Below are 23,010 nucleotides of genomic sequence, written 5' to 3'. Positions count from 1 at the left end.
CTGACCTCTGTCCTTGGGCACTTCCGAGCTCCCTGGGAACCGCCTGGGCGGCCGCCCCGTCTGCCCTCCGCTCCTGCTCAGAGCTGGGCCGGCAGCAGCAGGTGGGCCGGTCCTCTCTTCGCTCAGCTCACGAGGCAGTCCTGCCGCTGGCTCCTCCCATGCGCACCTGGGTCCTGCCTCCCAGGGCCAGCCAGGCAGCTCCAGCCCCACCCCAACCAGGCCGCCCCTCTCTCCGCCGAACCGGTAGTCTGGGACAGACTGCCTTCACCAACGTGAGCTCTCCTCATTGAGGCTCTTTTGGGGTCTGGGAGAGAGCAAGGCCAGGTGGGAGGCTGGGAGGGAGAGAAGCAGAAGGAATGAGCCTCTGGGTATGAGGCCCAGTGCAGGCCCCGCCCCCACCCCCGCTGCTGCCAATCCAGGCGGCCAGCATAGAGGTGGGGGCCAATCGGCAGGCCAGCCCCCTCCCTGTCCCTCCCAGCCCCCTCCCAGCCCTCTCCCTGCCTCCCCCCATCCCCCTCCCTGTCCCTCCCAGCCCCCTCCCAGCCCTCTCCCTGCCTCCCCCCAGCCTCCCTCAGCCCCCTCCCTGTCCCTCCCAGCCCCCTCCCTGTCCCTTCCAGCCCCCTCCCTGTCCCTCCCAGCCCCCTCCCTGTCCCTCCCAGCCTCCTCCCAGCCCTCTCCCTGCCTCCCCCCATCCCCCTCCCTGTCCCTCCCAGCCCCCTCCCAGCCCTCTCCCTGCCTCCCCCCAGCCCCCCTCAGCCCCCTCCCTGTCCCTCCCAGCCCCCTCCCTGTCCCTTCCAGCCCCCTCCCTGTCCCTCCCAGCCCCCTCCCTGTTCCTCCCAGCCCCCTCCCTGTCCCCTCCCTGTTCCTCCCAGCCCCCTCCCTGTCCCTCCCAGCCCCCTCCCTGTCCTCTCCCAGCTCCCTCCCTGTTCCTCCCAGCCCCCTCCCTGTCCCCTCCCTGTCCCTCCCAGCCCCTCCCTGTCCTCTCCCAGCTCCCTCCCTGTTCCTCCCAGCCCCCTCCCTGTCCCCTCCCAGCTCCCTCACCCCTCCCTGTCCCTCCCAGCCCCCTCCCTGTTCCTCCTAGCCCCCTCCCTGTCCTCTCCCAGCCCCCTCCCTGTCCTCTCCCTGTCCCTCCCAGCCCCCTCCCTGCTCCCTCCCTGTCCCCTCCCAGCCCCCTCCCTGCCTTCTCTCTGTCCCTTCCAGCCCCTTCCCAGCCCCCTCCCAGCCCCCTCCCTGCCCCTTCCCAGCCTCCTCCCAGCCCCCTCCCTGCCCCTTCCCAGCCTCCTCCCAGCCTCCTCCCAACTCCCTCCCAGCCCCCTCCCTGCCCCCTCCCAGCCCCCCACCCCTCCCTGGCATTGCGTCCCAGGTCCTGTCACTGCCCTCCCAGCCCTAGTAGAGGGTCTCCCTGGTGAGGTTGCTGGAGAAGGTGTGGTTGCTGGACACACTGTTGGTCTTCCTGGAGAGGGCGGGCCTGGTGCTCCTGCGCGCCCACAGCGGGCAGAGGCAGGCCAGCGTGGCCAGGAAGGTCTGGCGGAAGCGGGCGGAGACCAGGTTGTACAGCACGGGGTTGGCGGCCGAGCTGACGTAGAAGAGGGCGTTGGTCAGCATGTAGAAGTAGTGGTAGAAGTCGTAGAGGAACCTGCGGGGAGGGCCGCTCAGACCGCCTGACCACAGCCGCCAGCACCCGGGGGCGGGGGCAGTGTTCGATGTGAGGACGTTTCATGACAGATTCCTGACAAGTTCAAGTTCTGGCTGCAGTCCCGCCGGCGTGTCAGCAGCAGGCTGTGGCTGCTCGGCTTGCCCGCCCCGCCCCCGCCTCCCCAGTGCCCGCCCCCCCAGGGGCCCGCCTCCCCCCACAGTGACCCCCCCCACCCCCCGGCCCTGCAGTGACCCGCCCCCCCAGGGGCCCGCCTCCCCCCACAGTGACCCTCCCACCCCCGCAGTGGCCCGCCCCCCCAGGGGCCCGCCTCCCCCCACAGTGACCCCCCCCACCCGGCCCTGCAGTGGCCCGCCCCCCCAGGGGCCCGCCTCCCCCCACAGTGACCCTCCCCCCCGCCCTGCAGTGGCCCGCCCCCCCAGGGGCCCGCCTCCCCCCACAGTGACCCCCCCCACCCGGCCCTGCAGTGGCCCGCCCCCCCAGGGGCCCGCCTCCCCCCCAGTGACCCTCCCGCCCCCCGGCCCTGCAGTGGCCCGCCCCCCCTAGGGGCCCGCCCCCCTCCCCCCACAGTGACCCCCCCCGCCCTGCAGTGGCCCGCCCCCCAGGGCCCGCCCCCTCCCCCCACAGTGACCCTCCCGCCCCCGCAGTGGCCCGCCCCCCCAGGGGCCCGCCTCCCCCCACAGTGACCCTTCCGCCCCCCGGCCCTGCAGTGGCCCGCCCCCCCTAGGGGCCCGCCCCCCTCTTCCCACAGTGACACCCCCCGCCCTCCCCCCGCCCTGCAGTGGCCCGCCCCCCAGGGCCCCCCCTCCCCCCACAGTGACCCCCCCGCCCCCACAGTGACACCCCCCGCCCTCCCCCCGCCCTGCAGTGGCCCGCCCCCCTCCCCCCACAGTGACCCCCCCCGCCCCCACAGTGACCCCCCCCCCGGCCCCGCAGTGGCCCGCCCCCCTCCCCCCACAGTGACCCCCCCCGCCCCCACAGTGACCCCCCCCCGGCCCCGCAGTGGCCCGCCCCCCTCCCCCCACAGTGACCCCCCCGCCCCCACAGTGACCCGCCCCCCCCCCCCCCCGGCCCCGCAGTGGCCCGCCCCCCTCCCCCCCTGTGCAGGCCCCAAGCCCAGCAGCTGGGCAGCTGTGCCCTCACCCTTACTTGTTTGCGTCCGCTCACAGGGACCTCCCCTCACAGATGCTCACGTACCACCAGGCACCCCTGACTTTCAGAAACCCTGTGCTCGGGCTCTAACCTCTCCATCCTGGCTCCCTCCGGGAAGCACTGGGCGCGGAAGAGCTGGCCTCAGCCCCCGCTCTCCCCCCTCCCGCACCGAGCCGGCCCCTCCTGAGCTCTGCGGCCCTCCAACCGGCTCAGCTCGCACGCCCTGCGGCCTCTCCCGCCCAGTCCGCTGCCGTCACTGTCCCTCCCCGTCTGGTCACACCGCGGCCGAGGCCCTGCACGCCCGCCCTGCCGGTCCTCCCAGCGCCCCACGCCCGCCAGCCTCGTACTCACGGGGTCCACTGCTCGTCGGAAATGTAGCAGAACATGAGGCGCCGCACGTGGTAGGGCAGCCAGCAGACCACGAAGGCGATGACCACGGCGCCTGAGAAGAGAGAACCGGCCTCAGGGTGAGGGGCCAGGACTGGTGTGTGGACCAGAAGGCTCAGCGCCGGGGAGACCTCCGTGCACCCCGGGAGGCGCACAGGCTCAGTGTCACCCCAAATCCCAGCAGCGCTGCTCGCAGGAGTAGAAAAAGTCACCCTGAAACTGCTACGGAATCCCAAAGAACCCTGAGTAGCCAAAACAACTTACGAGAGAACAAAGCTGGACTCGACTTCCTGGTTTCAAAACGTACCGAAAAGCTACAGGAAGCAAACCAAGGGCCCTGGCAGGACAGACAGCGAAGGGATGCACCCGAGAGCCGAAGGAAGCTCACGCCGGAGGAAGGTGACCGTGAGCGGGCGTCCAGGCCACCGAGGCCAACGGCAGCCTTTGCCGCACCAGGTGCAGGGAGAGAGGATCCACACGCGAAGGACGGCCCGGCCTTCCCTCACAACCACACAGAGTGTACGAACAAACAACTCCAAAGGGGCCAGGGACCTAGATGTGAGAGCTGAGCGTATAAAGCTCTCAGGAGAAAACAGACAAGAGCGGTGCCACAGCGTGACTTCTTGGATATGTCACTAACGACACAGGCAAGGAAGGAAAAACATAATTTATACGTCAAAGCAAACTGTATCCAGGACACAGTCCGGGGAAAGACAACACAGAATGGAAGAGCATGTTTGCAAATTATGCGTCTCTGACCAGGTTAACATAGAGAACTTCTAACGAAGACGGCCCTGGCTGGGTGGAGTGCGCCCTGTGCACTGAAGGGTGCAGCTCCTGGCCAGGGCTCGTACCCAGGGTGTGTGCCTTATCCCCGGTCAGCACAGGGGAGGCAGCCAGCCCATGTTCCTCCCTTCTCCCTCCCTCCCTCCCTTTCTAAAATCAATAAAACATATAATGGGTGGGGATTAAAGGCAGTGTTTATTAAATCCTAGAGGCTCAGTGCACCGGGGGTGGGGGAGTCCCCGGGCCGGCCTGCGCACCTTTGCAATCTGGGAGCCCTTGGGGACATCCTTAGTCGTCAGCCCAGCTTCTGGCTGAGTGGCGCTCCCGCTGTGGGGGCGCACTGACCATGGGTGGGGGTGTGTGTGTGGGGAAGCTCCATGGAGTATCTGTCCCCTGGTGGTCAGCGTGCGTTATAGTGACCAGTTGTTCCACCGTTCAGTTGATTTGCATATTATTCTTTTATTATATAGGATATTTACTGTCATGTACTTTAAACAGAATTTAATAATATGCAAATAATATGTTTATTCTGCTCTAACTCTACTAGGCATCTTAGCAAGCAAAATAAAGGGCATAATAAAAATTTGAGAGGTCATGATAAATACACATTACTCTAATAACAAAAGAAATACAATAGATCGAATGTTGGTTAGCAATGGGAGGACTGCTTTGTAAGTGTATGCGTGTCTAACTACTATGCTTGCACCTGAAACTGACACAAAATAGTAATGAATGTAAATTGTAATTAAAAAATATGCAAACAGATAAAATATTTTATTAGATCAAAATAAAATATTAGTATCTTAAAAAGTCAAATAATAAAATAAAATACATTTCATTTTCAAAATTGAGGCACCATTTTTTGGGGGGCCCCCTGTGTATATGTGAATGGCAACGAAGGACTGGCATAGACTTTTACCAAAGATGCTAACCCATGACCTACGAGCACAGGAAAAGATGCTCAACATCACTATCCTCAGGGAAACGAAAATCAGAACTTTGAGATGCCACCTCACGCCCATTAAAATGGCTGCTACCAAAAAAACCACACACAAAACAAGCAACCAGAAAAATCACCTTCTGGCTCTCTGTGGAGAAACGGGAAACTGCCCAGTGCTGTGGGAAACAGTGTGGCTGTTCTTACCAACATTAAACAGAACGACCTCCAGCAATTCTTCCGCGGACACACGCTCCCTAGTGGACCTTGAGGGCCTTATGCTCTGGGACACAGGCCAGCCACCAAGCACTCGACTCCGATTCCACTCTCAGCACCAGCCAGCTGTCTCGCCAGGCCCCCACCGCAGGGCCTTTGCACAGCTGTGCCCTCCGTCTGCAGCTCTGTTGCCAAGGTCAGTTTCTGGGCAGCCGATCAATGAGTCTCTCTCCTCATTGATGTTTCTCTCTCCCTCTCCCTTCCTCTCTGACAAAAACAAACAAACAAACAAAACAAAACAAAAAAACAACAACAACACCAGCTCCCGGTCCTGCTGATCTCAGCTGGGTGTCTCTCCTCAGCCCCCGGCTGCCAGGTCATGGTTTTTCTTCTTCACGCTCATCCCTGTCTGACACGTGTGAAGTGTCTTTGCTTCCTCTAGTTCGGCCTGTGCTCCCACCGGAAATGTAGGGGTGCCCCTGCCACTGCTGCCTTGATCTGTGACGTGCTGATGGGTGCATGGACAAATGGAAGAGTGCGTGAACGGGTGGGCAAGTGGCTGAGGCGTGAACGGGTGGGCGAGTGGCTGAGGCGTGAACGGGTGGGCGAGTGGCTGAGGCGTGAACGGGTGAGTGGCTGAGGTGTGAATGGGTGGGTGAATGAGTGAATGAGTGCAGTGAAGAGCAGCACTGGCTGGTGGAGCTGGCACCCACAGGTCTTTAATCACTGCCTTGCTTGGGGGTGAAGCACTCACTGCTTTGCTGGTCTCGGCCACCCCCTCCCCCAGAAGGCCCAGCGGTACGTACGTAAAACCAGGACTCCGTGGCGCAGAGCTTGGACCCGGCCGGGCTCCACGGACACGCTAAATGAGCTGTGCTTTTCCCCAACCGTGCACACATGGCCCTGCTCGGCCGCCTGGCGCACCATGACCGTCAGCTTGTTGGCGATGATGGTGTTGAGGATGGAGATGGCCACCATGGGGAACACGAAGGACATGAAGGTGTTGATCTGCGGAGAGAGGACACCGCCGTCCGCCCTCTGGCTCGGTGCTTGCTCTGTTGGGGTGACTGGCAGGCCTGGAGCCTGCCTGCTCCCAGCCCCGGGCCCACGGAGGTCGGCAGCCTCTCCTGGCCGCTGCTCAGGGGCTGGGCCGGGCCCAGAAGACAAACGATTCCCCGTGAGTCACCACAGCCGCTCTAATTTAAACAGAGAGTGTGTATCCAACACAGATTTTAAACGTCAAAACATTTAAAATACAGCCCCTCCCTGAGTGCAGGAGCATAAATAGCTACTTCTGGGGGCAGGGCGGGCCGTGGGCTGGGGAGCTGGACGGGGGGTGGGGGGGAGGCCGCGGCCCTGCAGCCCCACCTGGGTGTCTGACTGGAGATAAAACTCAGCCGATGCCGGCTCCGGGGGGCGGGCCTCCCAGCCTCCAGCCTGGAGACCAGGCAGTGCATCGGAGGTACTGGCAGGGGGCTCTGCCTTCTCTTGCCGAGGCTCACTGCACCAATGTGGGCTCAGGCTGTGCCCCTTTCTGCACTCTACCCCCCCTTCTGGAACAGGGGAACAGCAGCCCGCCCCCACCTGCAACAAGCGAAGAGAAGGCATCTGACAGCCCTCGCAGTGTGGCCACAGGAGGGAAAGAGGCCGCCGGGGGCCCCGGACAGAGACGGGGACACGGACAGGCTGTGCTTGGTCTGTGCATTTGTCCAAATAAAGCCTGAGAGTGCCTTGGGGATCGACAGGCTAATTCTCCAATTGAAATGGAAAAATGGCATCATCTAAGGATAGCCAGGAAAGTTCCGGAAAGGCGGGGTGGCGGGTCAGCGCGAGACGGAGGCCAGCGGAGCTGCGATGGAGCACCGAAAGGACTGCCCCGAGGACAGCGGCCCGGGCGAGGCGGACAGGAGCGGCAGCACGTTTGCCGCCGGGATGGAGAGGCGCCCGAGCAGGCGGGAGGGGTGTCCGTCTGCAAGGCCAGGAGGCTGCTCCCTCTGCCCCTTCCCAGGCCCCCCTGTGCGTCCTGGGAGCTGCCCACCCCTCCAGGCCTGGCCAAGCAGCACATTGGGAAGACCGGGCAGGCCCTCATTGGAGAAATGAGGCCACCGCCACCCCACCACGCCATCCGCTGAGGCCCTCCACTGGCCTCTGCCCAGGGCTTTCGTGGCTCCGGGCACCGCTTCCCACCTGTGCTGCCCGCTGCGGAGGCTGGAGCGCCTGGCGTGGTTCCGCTCCTGCAGCCCTCACTCCTCAGCAAAATACCCCCACCCGCCTGGCTTAAGACAACCCAAACCCGTTCCTGAGACGTGCAGCCTAACTCACACCAAACAGGCTGACGACGGAAACAAAAGCCTCGGGCGGGACTGCGCGAGGAGATGGTGGCGCTGGGCTTCTCACGCACAGGCTGCCGCTGGAATGTAAAACGGCCGCTCGGTGCTCTGGGACACTTTGCTGTGAAACTGGTGATGGGACAGCCTAGGGAGATATTCCTGTCTTGCCCTCCAGATGTTTCCATGACCACATTCCCGCCCTTCTTTGCCTCCGGCATCGGTAGTTTGCGAGGGAGACAGAGGGCAATAAACGGCCAAACCATCAGCAGGGAGCGTCCGGGCCGCTGAGGGGCAGCCGGTGTGCTGGGCGGAGGGCAGGCCCTGGGCCGGGTCCGCAGAAGGAGCCGCAGGCCTGGCGGTGAGGGCCGCCTGGTGCAGAGGGTCAGCAGGGGTCTCGCCGGGTGGTCGCCACCCGTCCGCTGTGCGGAGGTGCGGCCGTTCCTCTCATTAGTCCCGGCGCTCAGGTAAAGGCAGCCCGGACGCAGCCACTTTGCCCTCCCCCGGCAGCCGGGGCATGTGGGGGTGCTAAGTACCCTTACGATTGTGCAGACCCCAGCGGCTGGCTTCCTGACACTGTGTCTGAAATGGCTTCCTGGGCGGCAGGGCCCCGGCAGGCGACCAGCCCAGCCAGACCTGGCTCCAGGGGCGGCCTCTGACCTCCGGGCAGACTCCAGACGAACAGGATGCGCCTCAGACCCCGAGTCCCGGAACAAAGGGAGAGCCAGGGTTTCCAGGGCAGGGACGATGCGGCGAGCCTCCCCCAGCCACGTGTCACGGCCACGTAACGCCACACCGTCTTGTTTGAAAGGCGACTTCCGTGCTCACTACTGGAGCTGGCTGGTAGTCGATGCACCCACAGCAGGGCTGCTCCGTCGACAGGAGAGTGAGCCGCCGGGGGCTGAGGCCACAGCTCAGGGGAGAGCGGGGACAGAGCGGCCTGCGGTCCTGACGTGAGGGACGCCCACACCCAGGACGGCTTCCGAGAGGAACCAAGGGTGCGGGCCCGCGCAGGCGGCTCCGGAGGGGACGTCCTGAGTGCAGAGCACCGGAGGAGGAGCGGGGACGCTCTGCGGGAGGTGCCCTGGGACCGGAGGGCCGGAGGGGGAAGGGGCGGGGCCTCGGGGGCCTGACTTCACTTCAGAAGGACCGGGAGCCGAGGGAGGAAAGGTCTCTCCAGGTGACGGCCCGGTCTCTCCCTGGTGACCGTGCCCTTGGCTGTTCCTCGTCCAATGAGCACCTGATGCTTAGATGCTGCAGGACCCCAGGGCAAAAGGGCCGCTGCCTAGCAGCCCACACATGGTCCGCAGCACGAGCTTCTGGGAAAGGAGACAGCGCCGCTGAGTGGCTCACCCTGAGGAGTCCGGCGTGGGGCTGGGGCGGGGGCCCTCGCATTTCCCCGGGACTGCTAGCATTTCTGAGCCGAAGGGGGAGGACCCGGGGACAGGACGGGGATGGGCCAGGAGACACTGAGTCATTTGACTGCCTGGGAAGCCACCATGGGAGGGGACCCAGGACTATGTGCAGCTTAGGGCTTAGCTGCTTCCGGCCACAAGTCTCAGCCGTGCACAGCTCGGACACGCAGATTTTGGCTCAATGCAATAAAGGACAGTCAGTGCCTCTAACCCCCACTTCCCAGTTGGTACGCAGCCTTTGGCTGTTAACAAGGCGGGGCAGCGTGCTCAGGGCTCGGGATGTCCCCCAGGGACACACAGGTCCGATCCCCGGGCAGAAGCTGCGGGCACCCTCCCTTTGCAGAAGGAAGAGTGCAGCAGAGCTCTGAGCCGCCGGCTGACCCGGGTGCGGTCTGGGCAGACTCGCCGGCGCAGTGAGGGGCGGGGCCTGAGAGCAGGGGCGCAGCCAGGGAGAGTGAGGCCGTCCACGGCAAGCTTCCCGGAGAGGACACTTTGTGGGGCAGCGGCAAACTTGTGAGAATAACTTCTAGCTCTTGGCGATCTCGCAGGGCTGAGCCTCCGTCCTGTCTCCTCCGTGTGGCCACGCTCCGCCCAGCTCGCGCTCTCTCTGGTTTGGAGGAGAGGATAAAGAGGAGAGGACGCTGGAGTCCCAGGAGCCCCGGTCAGCACCACGGACAGCGACCCATAAACCGATGGGGCTGCCCAGGGTTCCAGGGAGCCGGGACAGGGATGGGCAGGGACCACGCCAGCCACGGGCAGGGGCCACCAAGGACCCTCTATCTTGTCCTCAGACCCTTCCTGTCCTCTCTTGGGGGCCGGGGGCAGCCCCAAACTCTGCAGTAACCCCGTCTGCAGGCCCTATACAAGGGAGTCTCCCCGACCCCCAGGGCCAGAGCCGCAGAGGCAGCACAGAGTCCGAGAGCAAACGCGTAGAACAGGAGCCGCGTCCTGCCTGCTCCGGGGGTGCTGGGGCCTGGCCCAGCCCAGCAGCTGGTCTCCCGGCACACCTGCCCTCCCTGTGCCAGGGAGGTGTCCTCTGCAGGGCAGGACAGGGCCTCCCGTGGCCTGGCCGATGTCCACTCGGAGGCAGCAGCTGGGGGAGGGCTGGCTTTTCGGCCTGCCAGCACCTCAGGGCGGCATGGAAGCCATCCACACTGAGTGCCACCGCGGAGGTCGAGGGCCCGTCTGCGTGTTTTCAAACGTCTGCCGCCGAAAAGCCACGCGGGTGTTCAGACCAGCGGGGTGTCCGCCAGCAGCAGCAAAGGGGCTTTGAGACCCTCGGAGGGCAGTGTCGGAGCGTGAGCAGGCCGGTGGACAGCACTGGGCAAGGAGTCTCAGGGGTCGCCTAACCACGCGGGTCCCAGGCCTGTCCCCACTGCACCTCACACTGACAGCGACCCTTTGCCAGCCTGGCTGCCGCTTACCCGCGTGCCAACATGAGCCGACGCGACTGGGTCTGCTAAGCCTCTGTCTGCACTTTGCTCGGTGCTGGGCGAGGGACCCCAGGGCCAGCTCGCACATGTGTCCTGGGGCTGCACATGGGCCCTGGCAGCAGCCGCCCGGAGAGCGTGCCCAGCGCCAGCAGGGAGGGTGGGGCCTGGTCCTCACCGAGCCGGCCTGGGAGTGGCTTTCCTGGCAGTTGTTCAGAACCCTCGGCCGCACTCAGGGAGGTCCCGCGAGTCCGGGACATGCTTTGCCGCAGGCCAGAGCCCGCAGTGCTGACTGCGCACAGAAGTCCCACCTGCAGCGGGGCCTGGCGGGGCCTGGGGGCCTGCCCCTCCGTGCAGCTGGCCGCCGCCTGAGTGCTGTGTGCCCATGGCCACAGCTGTCTCCAGCCCACAATTTCGGTGTTTTCCTGCCTGTAATTGTGTGGGCTGTCCCCTCTCGATGTTGAATTGCTGGCCACTGGCAGCATCGGGCCCTGGCTCTGTGGGCGCCTGGCTCTGTGCAGCCTCCGGCTCTTTTCGGTAGAATCAGCCCTCCCCGTTCTAGGTGGATCTACCAGAACCGGCCGATGGCGGAGGGCTAGGAGCAGGGCCACTGAGTCCTCTGAGGCCCTACGGGAGAGGGACTCACCCCAACTCCGCCAGCATTTGGCGGTTTCTTCCCAAACTGACCATCCGCTGGGCTTGGCGGGACCTTGTGCTCTGGGCTTAACCCCCAGGACGTGACACCTTTTGTGTTGTTGTTGTTAATCCTCACCTGAAGGTATTTTTCCATTGATTTTTTTTTTTTTAAGAGAGAAACATTGATGTGAGAGAGACACATCAATCGATTGCCTCCTGCATCTGCCCTGACCAGGGCTAGGGATCAAACCTGCAACCCAGGTACCTGCTCTTGGCTGGGAATTAACCGACGGCCCTTCAGTTCAAGGGCCAATGCTCTTACCATTGAGCCAAACGGACCAGGGCTGGACGTGACCTTGCTCCTTCAGCCAGGCTCCCTGGGGCTTCCACAGGATTGCTGTGATCAGGAGCAGGTCGCCTCAGAAATGGCCGGCTCCTGTGCCACCTCCCACTCAGCCCCTGCGCCAGCAGCCCGGTGTGGCTCTGTCCAGGACTGAATCAGTGGGTCAGTAAGAGGGCCAGACAAGGGCAGCGGGAGGCCCGGGCGGTGCAGTGCGGCCACAGCGTGTCCAGAGTGTGGCCGCCATGTAGGCTTCCTTCCTCGGTCCCGGGGTCTCTGTGATGGCTTCCCGGAGACAGGCCCGTGTGTGCGGATGGCCCGCGCGGGGAGGAGTAGGTTGCTGTGCTGGAGCGAGGAGCGAGGCGGCCAGAGCACGGCTCTCCTGGGGCAGAGCGTTTCCTGCCAGTCCCCCTGGAGGCCCTGCATGGCCTCGGGGGCCGCCCGGGCTGGGGCTGTCCTGAGGGCAGGCCCGGCCTGTCACAGGCCACTCCGTCTGCACCATCCGCCACCCACGGCAGGAATTTAACCTCCCTCCAATAACGGCTCGTCACAAAGACATAATTGGCAACTTGGACTGGCAGAGCTGCAAGCCTGGCCCCCGGGGTTTTGTTGGCGGGAGTGCCACCTGGCTGGAGCAGCCGCGGGCTCTGAGGAAGCAAACGGGCACTCATTCCCTCGCCGCCGCCCGCCCTTCCGCGGAGCGAACCACGGCAATCTGCGGGGAGCCGGCCGTGGGTCCGGCCGACCGCTCTGGCACAGAGGCGCTCCCTGAGCGCCCGGCGCTGCCCCTGCCTGGCCCAGGGCCACTGCCACCTGAGCAGCCAGGAGAGGGCGGTGCGGCCCTTGTTCCTTCCGCTCGGACAGCCGTGCTTGTTCTCCCGGGGCTGCCCGACTCCGCCCCCGCTGGCGGCAGAGCTGCTCCCACTGTCCCTCAGATGCTGGGAGTGACACGGGAGTGACCGGCTGCTCTGGCAGAGGACCACAGAACTCTCTTCCTCAGTCCGCCCGCAGGTCTGCCCGCAGGTTCTGCTGAGGCCGCCGCCCTGTCCTCCCCGGACCGAGGGGGCCGGGGCCTCTGGCCTCCTCATGGGGACTCCACCTCAGCACCCGTCAAAGGCCCGACCTCCCCCCCACCTCCCCCCCACCCCCCACCTCCTCCCCACCCCCCCACCTCCTCCCCACCCCCCCACCTCCCCCTCCACCTCCCCACCTCCCCCCCACCTCCCCCCACCTCCCCCCCACCTCCCCCACCTCCCCCCCCACCTCCCTCCCACCTCCCCCACCTCCCCCCCACCTCCCCCCACCTTCCCCCACCATCTCCCTTCCCCCCTCCCCCCACCTCCCCCACAATCTACCCCCCACCTTCCCCCCTACCTCCCCCCACTCTCTACCTCCCCTCCCCCCCTTCTCCCCCCTCCCCCACCCTCTCCCTCTACCTCCCCTCCCCCCCTCCCTCCCCCTCACTGCACGGGGATGGACTTCATTCAGCACATGCGTTGGGGGACACAAACTTTCAGTCCACGGCAGCTGGCAAAGGGCGGGGTGTGCCGTCCAGCGCGGGCACCTAACCTGGGAAGCCCGGGCAACCCCAGAGCACACAGACCTGCGCGCCACAGCGGCTGCCCATGCACCCGGCACACCGGCTCAGGTCCACGGACTCCTGGGCGCTCCCTGGCGACGCAGAGGCAGAGCCGGCGGAGCGGTCGCAGGGCCCAGGGCCCCTCCTCACAGCGTGGCCCCGCCCCTGCCCACGGCCGCCCCCGCCCAGACCTTCCTCCTCACCAGCGCAGACCCAGTCAGGAGTGGCCCTGGGGTGGTGCCCTCACCATGCCAGGCCTCCCATCCTCGGGTAAGACGGCCACAGGGACGGAGCTTCCTAGAACTCGTCCGGACGGATCCTGGGCTGCCCGCGCTCCCGGCCACTGTTCCCGGAGAACCAGCTGCTCCTGCCCGCGGGGTTCGGGTTTGACCCCGGCGGTGACGCTGGGGATGACCGTGCCAGGGCCATGGGCGCTGCCCGCTGCGACTGGTGACCGGACTCTTCCTCTGACGGTCTCCCCCAGACACGGCCTCACACTGCGCCTTCCCGGCATTGGAATCGCAGGTCCCAGGCCGCCACGTTCAAGGCCTGGAGACCGTGCGGGCTCACTCTGCGCTCCCGCAGTCCGCCTGGCTGCCTCTGCCGTGATGTGACCATGCCAAGGGGGGGGGTTTCACCGGAGAACGTCCGGAACTTCAAAGCTGCCAGCTGCTAGAGGCCCCTCCCCCAGCTGTCAGCGATGTCCCCGGGCCTGGGCCGAGGGGTGAGTGTTTGACCCCAACAGGAGGGGAGAGAGCTGGGAGGGCCGGGAGAAGTTGAACCCGGAACAAAAGAGTGGAAGTGGGAAGGACTTGTCTTAAGCCACTCAGAGTGGCTGTGTGGCTCCGCCGGCCCTCAGCCCATGCTGGCCCCGGGGCCCCTGCAGACAGTCTGGCCTGGCTCCAGGGCACGGCTCGCCATGGCTGTTTGCGTGGATTCCCAGGACGCAGGGCCGTTTGCCATAAAAGCTTTCCGGCCAGGACTCCCGGCCACGCTCCTCCACCTCCTCGGACACACGTCCTCCCGGAATCCACGTCCCCTGCTCCACCTGTGCTGCCCACACAGCCACCAGCCGGGCAGAGCCATTCCCTGGCTGTCCCAGGGCCCTCGACGGCCTGCGGAGAGCGGCCTGGCCGGAGCCCAGGAGCTGGCTGCAGACCGCCTGCTGGACGGGCTCCGGGAAGGGAGCGCAGCCCAGGCTCGGCCGTGAGTTTTCGGCGGCAGAGGCAAGCTGTTCGCTCGCACTGGGAAGCTCCTGCTGGCTCCCTGCCCTCCGCCCCGCCGGGCCTGGCCCCAGCCCGCACAGGTTCGGGTTGTGCCGCTGCGGAGCCCACCACATGCACTGACAAGTGTGGGCTGTGGGCGAGCTGGTCTCACAGAGGACCTTCGGTCCTGGAGCACCTGGGGCCTTTGGGACCCAGCACAGGGGAGGCTGAGTCCACTCCCTCCATGCTCTGGCCAGCACCCAGCACCCAGCACCCAGCACCCTGCAGCCTCAGTGCAGCGGCCTCCTCGGGACGCAGGGGGGTGGATGCAGAGGGAGCGGCTCCCAAGCAGCGCGACGTGGCGTGGAGGAAATTTGCTCGCTGGCGGAGACGCCGGTGGGTCGCGGGCAGCCTGCAGCCCCGCAGCCCAGACAGTGAAGCATGGCTGGTGCTTCAGGTGCCTACTGCGTGTGGCACGAATCAGCACGTGACAGAGGAAACTCCATGCTTGTGAAACTGCCCTGAGCCCTGGCCGTGCTGCTCAGGGGTTAGAGTGTCCGCTCGCAAACCAAAGGGGCTCGGTTCGATTCCTGGTCAGAGGTTCATTCCTGAGCCCCAGGCAGGGTGTGTGCAGGAGGCAGTCAATCGATGCGTCTCTCACATCCACGCTTCTCTCCCTCTCCTTTCCTCACCCTCCTTCTCTCCCTTCCACTCTCTCTAAAAGCAACAGAAAAATGTCATCAAGTGAGGAGAAAAAAAGAAAGGAAGGAAGGAAGGAAGGAAGGGAGGAAGGAAGGAAGGGAGGAAGGAAGGAAGGAAGGGGGAGGCCTGCTCTGAAGGAAGTGCTGGGACTCCTGGGACTGAGTGCAGGCGGAGGGGACTCTGGCCTCATGTTGCAGGCAGGACACAGGTGCAGAGTGAGGGTCCACGGCCTGTCTTCTGCCCCTGGGGCCAGGCACCCCCCGGTTTTTGTCCCAGAGTGCCCATCCTCCTGGGCTTCGTCCTGCGATCTCCCCAGGGCAGGAGAAATGGCAATGAGCGTGGAAGTTGCCTGACAGCGTGGCCAACCGCCCGGATTGCCTGACCCCTGGCGCGCAGGCTGGGGTTTTAACTGTGGCTGCTCAGGTGATCCCAGCTCTCAGTTTTGGGGACAGTTGACCAGGGGTGCCCCATCCACTTTCTGAATTAGTTTAAAAGGTCAGGGAAGGATTCCATCCAAGCTCAGCAAGGGGTACCCAGAAAGTGCCGGAATCGGCTCGAAACACTTTAAATATCCCCCACAGAGGCGTCCCCTCGGCAGGGGCCGGGGCCGGGCTTGAGTCCCTGTGCTGCTGACCATGGACCCCGTGGACCATGGCGGGTTCCAGGCCACTAGCACGTCTGCTCAAGAGACCCGTGAGCCTTCAGGACAAGTGTCTGGGGAGAGACAGGCCCTGCCCCGGGTGAGATGGGAGCTTCCGTGTGTTTCCTTTGTCAGACGTGTCTTTAAACAAGCTGTCAGGAAGAGGAACGCAGGAAGTGGGCCTTGTCTCCGTGCCGGGCAAACATCTGCCTCTAGTCTGCGGGCCAGGTGGACGGGCCAGGGCCTCAGAGGAACCTCCTGGTCCAGAAAAGCCTTTGGCTGGGCACCACCCCAACCCCACACCCCACTCCAGCCCGTTTGTGGCTCCCTTCGGCGGCCGGGCACTATCCCCACCCTTCTGGGCCTCTGAGAGAGCGAAGGGTCTGGGAGACCGGGACCCTCCCGGCCCTGTGCCCTCGTCTGCCCCTCGTCCTCCAAGTCCGGTCAGCCTGGAGGTGGAGAGATGTCCACAGGGCGGCTCAAGTCCACCTCCACAAAGTGGGTCACAGAGCTGGCGGGATCTGGGACCCGGGCATGTGGCAGCCTGTGGGGACAGGGGCCCTCTGGTGGCCTCTCTCCTGCTTCCTGCAAAGCCTCAGGGGCATGCGACCACCAAGACTCAGCACTCACAGGCTCCACTGCCCCTGGCTCTGGGGCCCGTGCTCCTGGCTGCTGGCCGGGAAGGTGGGCAGCCCCCTGAGGCCAGCAGAGCAGGGACACCGGAAGGCCGGGCGCCGCTCTGTGGGCCGCCCCGCCTCCTCCAGGCGCTCTGCCAGAGGGAAACAAATGGCCACATCACAGCCTCCTCACGCGGAGACAACCCGGGGGCGGTCTCCAGGCTGAGGGTTCGAGAGCGTCCCCGGAGGACCTCACCCCCACTTGGCGCCCCTCCCCTTGAAGGTCCCTGGAGCAGCTGTGGCGATGGGAAAGGCAGGTGAGCCTGACCCGGGTCCTGGAGGAGGCTCAGTACGAGGCGGCTGCTTCTCTCTCATCCCAGGAAATAAATCCTGACCCTCGACAGCTGCTTCCGCAGCGCACATCCTGTTGGGCGCAGAGCCCAGGCGAGTGAGTCTTTGATTTTCGTTGCAGATCAGCCCGACGCACGGATCTCCAAGTGGCACAACCTGATGAACTGCCACTGTCCCCGACCCTCAGGAGCCATCAGCTGCCCGGCCCCATGGGGGCACCCTCAGGAGCCGTCAGCTGCCCGCCCCAGCAGGGGCACCCTCAGGAGCCGTCAGCTGCCCGCCCCAGCAGGGGCACCCTCAGGAGCCGTCAGCTGCCCGCCCCAGCAGGGGCACCCTCAGGAGCCGTCAGCTGCCCGCCCCAGTGGGGGCACCGGGCACAGCACGCCTGCCTGGCCGCTCCGCGCAGCAGTCCTGCACTGCCAGGGCTCTCCGAGCGCTCTGCAGGTGGAAGTAGGGTGGGTCTTTGGCTGCTAATCCCCTCCTGAGCATATTTTTCCATTTATTTTTTATCTTTTAAGAGAGAGTGGAAGAGAGAGAGAGAGACATTGGTATGAGAGAGACATCATTGGTTGCCCCCTGCAGGAGCCCTGACCAGGGCTGGTGATCAGGTATGTCTTTGATCAGAATCCAACCTGGGACCCTTCTGCATGGGCCAGCGTTCCAACCCTGAGCACACCAGCCGGCGCAGAAGTGGCGTGTTTTTTAAGGGAGAACTTCTGGATTACAAGGGCACGGAATGCTCCGAAGAATGCTTCAGTCATTGACTATGTCAAGAGGGAGTGGGATTTATAACACATTCACCTTTCAGCAGAGACACTGAACTAAAAATGTCCCAGCATAAATAATGTGGCTCTTTCCCTCAGTCTAAGGTTTACCCAAACACAGTGTCTACCTTCAGCTTTGTTTCTCGGATGACTATGTTTCTTGTCATGTAACCTTCTGCAAAATTGTTGTGGTCTTCTTTTTCTGTTAATCCTAGCCTGAGGATTTTTTTTACATTGCTTTTCCAGGGAGTGGAAGGGGCGAGGGGAGGGAGCAAGACGCATCTGAGAGACACACCGATTGGCTGCCTTCACGGGCCCCTGGGGCCATGCCTTGGACCTTTGACCTGGTTTGACCGGGAATTGAACCCGAGACCCTGGGGTGCCGACACTCTAACCACTGAGCCACGGCAGCCAGGAGCAACACTGTCTTGGTAATTCCTCCGACCGGCCTGTTGTCACAAACACCTCAGATGTGTTTAGGGTGGGCGGTGTTGAGACCATGGAGTGGCACGTGGCGTCCCGGACTGTGTCTCTGCACAAACAGCTCTACGCTTGTGCAGAGTGTCAGGCGACTGCTTCGACATTGGGCAAGCCACAGTGCGAGGCTGTGGTCCCGTCACCTGTTCCCTTTCATGGGGACATTTCCCTGATCGTGACGTGAGGAGCGGGGTCTTGGCAGAGCCTGGCTGTTCCCGCGGAGGAGGCAGAGATGTGGGATTGGGGTGGCCAGGAGGGAGAGACGGGAGGGGAGACCTGCAGGACGGGTGGGAGCAGCCTGTGGGTTGCGGGGCTGTGTGCACAGACAACCTGTGACAGGCCAGCTGGCAGAGCTGGGGGAGGGTCTCATTGCCATCCCGCTCTGTCCCGGGAAGCCGGCCAGCTCTCCTTAGGAGAGAGGACCTCACCCTCAGGAGGGTCCGGCTACACCTGCTCTCAGCAGCCACTTCTAACCGGCAAATCCCCAGGAGACGGAGTCTGGACTAAGGAGGCATAAAAGCGAGTCTGCCCTAGTTCGAGAGGCCAGCAACTGAGCAGCCAGCTGAAGCAAGAATGCCCACTCCTCAGAGACACAGCAGAGCCCAGCACCAAGATGCCTGGATATGCAGAGACAGGCCAAGGGGACCCACAGCGAAAAGCAGTCAGTGCAGAGCTGCCTGTACAGAGCGAGGCGCGGGCAGCGTCAGGCGTGTACAGGAACACGACCTGGGAACTCGATGCGTGTGGATGGCTGAGCGCAGCTGCTACAAGAACCCCACGGAGAAAGGGTCATAGACGTGTAGGATCTGCACCTGGGAATGCCCATGGCAGAGACGAAAGGGGCCCCAGGGAACTGGCGAGTACCAGACCCCGTCTCCGCAGTCGGCCTAGAGATGCGCGGCCAGTCGGCGTCCCTGCAGGCTCCCCATTCGCACTGGCTGGAAAGCCGGCTCTAACGCTTACAGGAAGCAGGGCCTGGGGGAGCGGGCCCGTGAGGGGAGGAGAAGGACGCGGAGGGCCCGCTGCCTCAGGCGTGCCTGCTGTTTGGCGTGCCGGCGCCAGGAAGACCGTAGAGCTGCCATCACGGCAGGCAGCGGGCGGCAGGGCACAGGCGGCAGGACAGGGGCTCTGGAGCAGGGCCGGGCATTTACTAGAGAGCCAGCACCTCCCTGAGAGAAGCCTCTCCTCACGGCCTGGCCACTCAGGCGCCTGCGCGCCGAAAGGCTCGGGCCTGCCACGCTGCTGAAAACCGGCTCAGAATGGACCCTACCCCTCAACATGACACAACTGAGGATCTCTAGGAGACAGCTGAGGACATCTCTGTGACCTTGGCCGAAGCCACTGTACGCCCAGCGGTCTGACTCCAAGTACCTCCTCAGGGTAACGGAAAAGGTGCCTTCACACAAGGCCCGGCACACGCATGTTTATAGCTCAACCCTCCCACCGGGAGAGAGGGGCGCGAGCCGGTGGATGGTGGGTGCCCTCAGAGCACCGCCCACGGGGAGGTGGCTGGCCGCAGCCCAGAAACTGACCTCACTGCGGCCAGTTCCTGGCTCTGTGGAGGCAGGTCCGCCCGCTGCCTCTCCTCCATGGCCCACGTGGACGTGAATGGCCTGGCGCTCGGGCAGCTGCAGGTGGTCCTGCTCTCCGCCCGGACACCCCTCGCCCCCAGGGAGGGCGCCCGCCCAGGGCTGGCCACCCAGCGAGGGGGCCCTCTGTTGGCACTGAACCTGAAAGGTTTTCTGCAGCAGCAGTGGGGAGGCGGGCCCCGGCCCCGGCAGCCACGAGGCCACGCCAGGACCGCCCGGCCGCTGCTCCCACAGGGCTCGGCTCCCGCCTGCCGATGCCGATGCCGGACTGGAGAGGCCGGCCACGTGGGTGTGAGCGTCCGCCAGTCTCAGCTCATGGCCCTCCTGGCCGCCACTCAGTGGACAGTCACTGTGCCACCTGACGAGGGCCTTGCCAGCGACACGGAGCCTGTGACCGCAGGACCCGAAACACGCCAGGTCCGAGCGGGGTCGGCCGGGACGGTGGGGACCAGCCTGACTCAACCCACATGCAGGCCCGCTGCCTCCAAGACGCCTGCGTGGACAGCGGGGGCCGCCCTGCTCCGGAGGGGACTTCCTCACGGACGAGCACCTGCCCGCTCACTCACAGGTTCCTCACCCCCTAGGCCGTGCCTGTGCCGGCCGGGCCGCCCGTGCTCCCCGTCAGCTCTGCTCGGCCTGTGGCCCGGGCTGCCCTCAGGAAGCACCCTCCGTGCCACCGCTTCAAGCTGACCACGTATCTTTGTCACAACCCACTCCTAACCATGACCTGCGTCCAGCCCAGGAGGGGCCCTCAGAGGCGGCGCTGGGAGAGCCGGTGTGGGAAGGGACCGTGATTGGCCAGCCCCTCCGAACACAGTGCACAAGCCGAGACACACCGAGGCCGGCACCCAGCTGCTCTCTGGCCAGATGTCACTGTAAAAACAGCAGAGGTTTGCCCGGACTGTCACGTGCCAGGAGCCTGAGCCGGACTGTCCCCCGGCAAAGCGCCTGGGAGGGCGATGGCCACGCGGGAGAGGAAGGCGCAGGCCGAGGCCACGCCCTGCGAGGAGCACATGTGAGTGCAGGGGGCGTCCGAGTACAGGGAGTAGAGGGGGCGGAGAGCAGGGCAGGGCCCTGGGAGCTGTGGGCCAGGTGGACGAGCGTCCAGCGTGCCGAGTGCTCACAGCCTTTGAAGAGAGGTGTGTGGAGCACACGGGTCTTTGGCAAATTTGGGAGCAGAAGCAATGCCAGGCCACCGTGGACACCCAGTGGCCGAGGGAACAGGACATCCACGGCCTGCGCCACGGCCGCTGCACAAGGACGCACCTTCTGGGTGGGCGGTGCAGCGGGTGTCTGCTCTGCGGGGCGGGCCGAGCGGCCGGTCAGAGGATGTTAAGCGGCTGCTCCTGCTCTTGTTCTGATGGTGACCCGCTCAGGCAGCTCCTGGCTGAGCCTGCAGGTGGCTTGAGGCATCTCCTGGGTGGGCAGCGAGCTGCTGACCTAAGCCAGCCACCTCACACCTTTGAAGGCAGATGGCATGGCTGCTGCCCCCTCAATGCCAAGGCAGGCCGGGAGAGGCCCCTGGGCACCGCCGGCCACAGACAGGAGCTCGGGAAGAAAACGGAAAAGGTGATTCCCACGGCGCCAGGGCCTCCAGCACAGGGCGGCGCGGCGGGCGGCCCCGCGGTGACCCGCCCCACTGGGCATGGCTACGTGGGACGGGGCCTCTCCCCCGGCACCAGGGGCCGCAAGTCCTCAGCAGAGGGGAGGGGACCCAGGAGGCACAGCCCAGGAACCGAGGTGTAGGGAGATGACAGCACCTGCCCCGTTGCTGCCCCCCTGCCCAAGTCCACTCCAGGGGCATCAGCACCACCTGGTTGGCAGGTATGGCTCCTGGGTGAGATGATGCCCGCAGGGGCAGCACTGCTCTGGCCCTTGTCCCACTCCATCCCTCGGCCTCCCTGCCTCACCCTGCCCCGCTGTGGCTGCCCGGGGCCTGGAGCCACGATGCCAGACTCCTCCGTGAATGCCTCCTCCTAGAAGTCCTGCCTGACAAGCCTTTTGTGGGGGGCTGGGTCCCCCATCCAGCCAGGTCCCTCCTCCAAGCGATTGCCCGGGTGGGGTCCCAGGGGGATTCCCATGGCGCCGTGCTCAGACCGGGAGAGCAGCGGCTGCTGGCTGCAGGGTGCTTGCCTCACACAGCCCCCACCTGCCACCACGCCCAGACTCTGGTCTGCCCAGCAAAGACAACATGGTCTCCACCATGCCCAGGAGGGCGCCTCCGAGCCTGTCTGTGGCCGAGCCTCCCCCCCCGCCCCCCCCCCCCCCCCCCCCGCCTCTCCAGCCTCTGCCTGCTGAGCTCAGGGCTCTGGGTGCCTGTCACACGGGGGGGGGGGGGGGGACTAAGGCTGACCAATCAGCGGCCTCCTGGCACCCGCCAGGAGGCAGGGCAGCCTGGCCTCTGCTGCAGAGGAGACAGACCCCCTCCTTCGGGACCAGGGGTCCCTGAGAGCTGGGCAGGGCCCTGGAGCCGGCCCAGCACACAGGGAACCTGGAGGCCCCCAGGGGTCAGGCTCAGGGCCCCGCCCCTTCGACAGGAGAGGGGACGAGATAAAGGGCTGAGGCCCGCAACCCTGGAGTCAAAGGTGACAAGAAGGGGGGCCTGCGCTCCCCAGCATTTCTCAGCAATGTTTCTCCACCCCGTGTCCAGAGGGGATCCTTTAGGGGTGACGGGAAGAGACCCCGGCCTCCCCATCCTCTCCGGACAGGCGCTCACCTGGATGACGACCTTGATGGTGGCGGCGCTGACGACGGGCGTGCACACCAGGCTGCCGGGGTGCTGGGCGTCGGCGCCGCGGCTCTGCTGGCCCATGGCGAAGAGCATGGGCACGGCCAGCAGGCCGGCAGCCACCCAGATGGCGCCGATGAACTTCTTGGTGCGGCTCCGGGACATGAGGGTCTTGGCCTTGAAGGGGTGGCAGATGGCCAGGTAGCGCTCCAGGCTCAGGCTGGCCACGTTGAGGGCCGTGGCGTAGGTGCAGGCGTCGCGCAGGAAGTAGTAGCCCCTGCAGACGGCGTCGCCGAAGGCCCAGGGGTGGTGCACCCAGATGAAGTTGTACAGCTCCACGGGCATGGCCAGCAGCAGGATGAGCAGGTCGGAGAGCGCCAGGCTGCCCAGGTGGTAGTGCACGGTGCTCTGCAGGCTCCGCAGCGAGCGCTTCCGCGCCAGCGTGAGCGCCGTCACCGCGTTGCCCACCGTGCCCACGGCGAAGAGCGCCAGGTACACGGCGGTCACCAGCACCTTGGAGTAGATGTCCGTGTCCACGTCCAGGTCGCTGCCCGGGGCCGCCCGCTCCCCCGCGGAGGCGTTGTCCCAGCCGGGGCCCCCGGGCGGCAGCGGGGAGGGCCGGGCGCCCAGGGGGCCGGGGCCGGCGGCCGAGCCATTGAGGCGCATGGCGAGCGCGGGGCCGGGGCCGGGGCCGGGGCCGGTGCGGTCAGCGGCCGGGCTCAGCCCAGCGCCCGCCGCCAAGTCCAAGGGGTGGGCGTGTCTCAGGTGGTTGGCTGCCCACGCCCGAGGGCCAAGGGGGCGCTTTCCGGCGGGAGCCACCGGCCGCACGCGCCCCTGAGCGCTCGCTGGGATCTGCGTTCCGCTGGGCTCAGACTCCAGCTCCGCGGCTCCCGCCCCGCCCTCCCTCCGCCGCCGCGGGCGAGCCTGTGCGGGAGCGAGCTCTCTCCCCGCTCGGCAGCCCGCCGCCCCGGCACGCCCCCCCAGCTCCCCCCGCCCGCCCTGGCCTCGGGCTTCCGCCCCGGGGAAGAGGGCGCCCTCTTCGGGGGCTGGGACGGGCGAAGAGGGGGAGGCAGCCCCA

General features: G+C 65.5%; 1 protein-coding gene across 2 annotated transcripts; it reads right to left on the bottom strand.

Moving 5' to 3' along the window:
• Positions 1 to 1,386: 1,386 nt before the first annotated feature.
• NTSR1 (neurotensin receptor 1) lies at positions 1,387 to 22,766 on the bottom strand. 2 transcript variants are annotated; one of them, XM_045575007.1, is made up of 4 exons: positions 21,921 to 22,766; positions 5,939 to 6,140; positions 3,158 to 3,248; positions 1,387 to 1,576 (listed from the first exon to the last, which is right to left on the bottom strand). In XM_045575007.1, the coding sequence occupies exons 1-4, from the start codon at positions 22,596 to 22,598 to the stop codon at positions 1,387 to 1,389; spliced, it is 1,161 nt and encodes a 386-aa protein (XP_045430963.1). In that variant the 5' UTR covers positions 22,599 to 22,766. The 2 variants fall into 2 exon arrangements, with proteins under 2 accessions (XP_045430963.1, XP_036275945.1); XM_036420052.2 differs by having other exon boundaries at positions 1,387 to 1,636; positions 21,921 to 22,764.
• Positions 22,767 to 23,010: the final 244 nt, after the last annotated feature.

Source organism: Pipistrellus kuhlii, unplaced genomic scaffold (assembly GCF_014108245.1).
Source record: "Pipistrellus kuhlii isolate mPipKuh1 unplaced genomic scaffold, mPipKuh1.p scaffold_m20_p_60, whole genome shotgun sequence".
Taxonomy (NCBI): domain Eukaryota; kingdom Metazoa; phylum Chordata; class Mammalia; order Chiroptera; family Vespertilionidae; genus Pipistrellus; species Pipistrellus kuhlii.
Note: the sequence above shows the minus strand (reverse complement) of the source record. Positions and strands in the feature narration are given on the sequence as shown.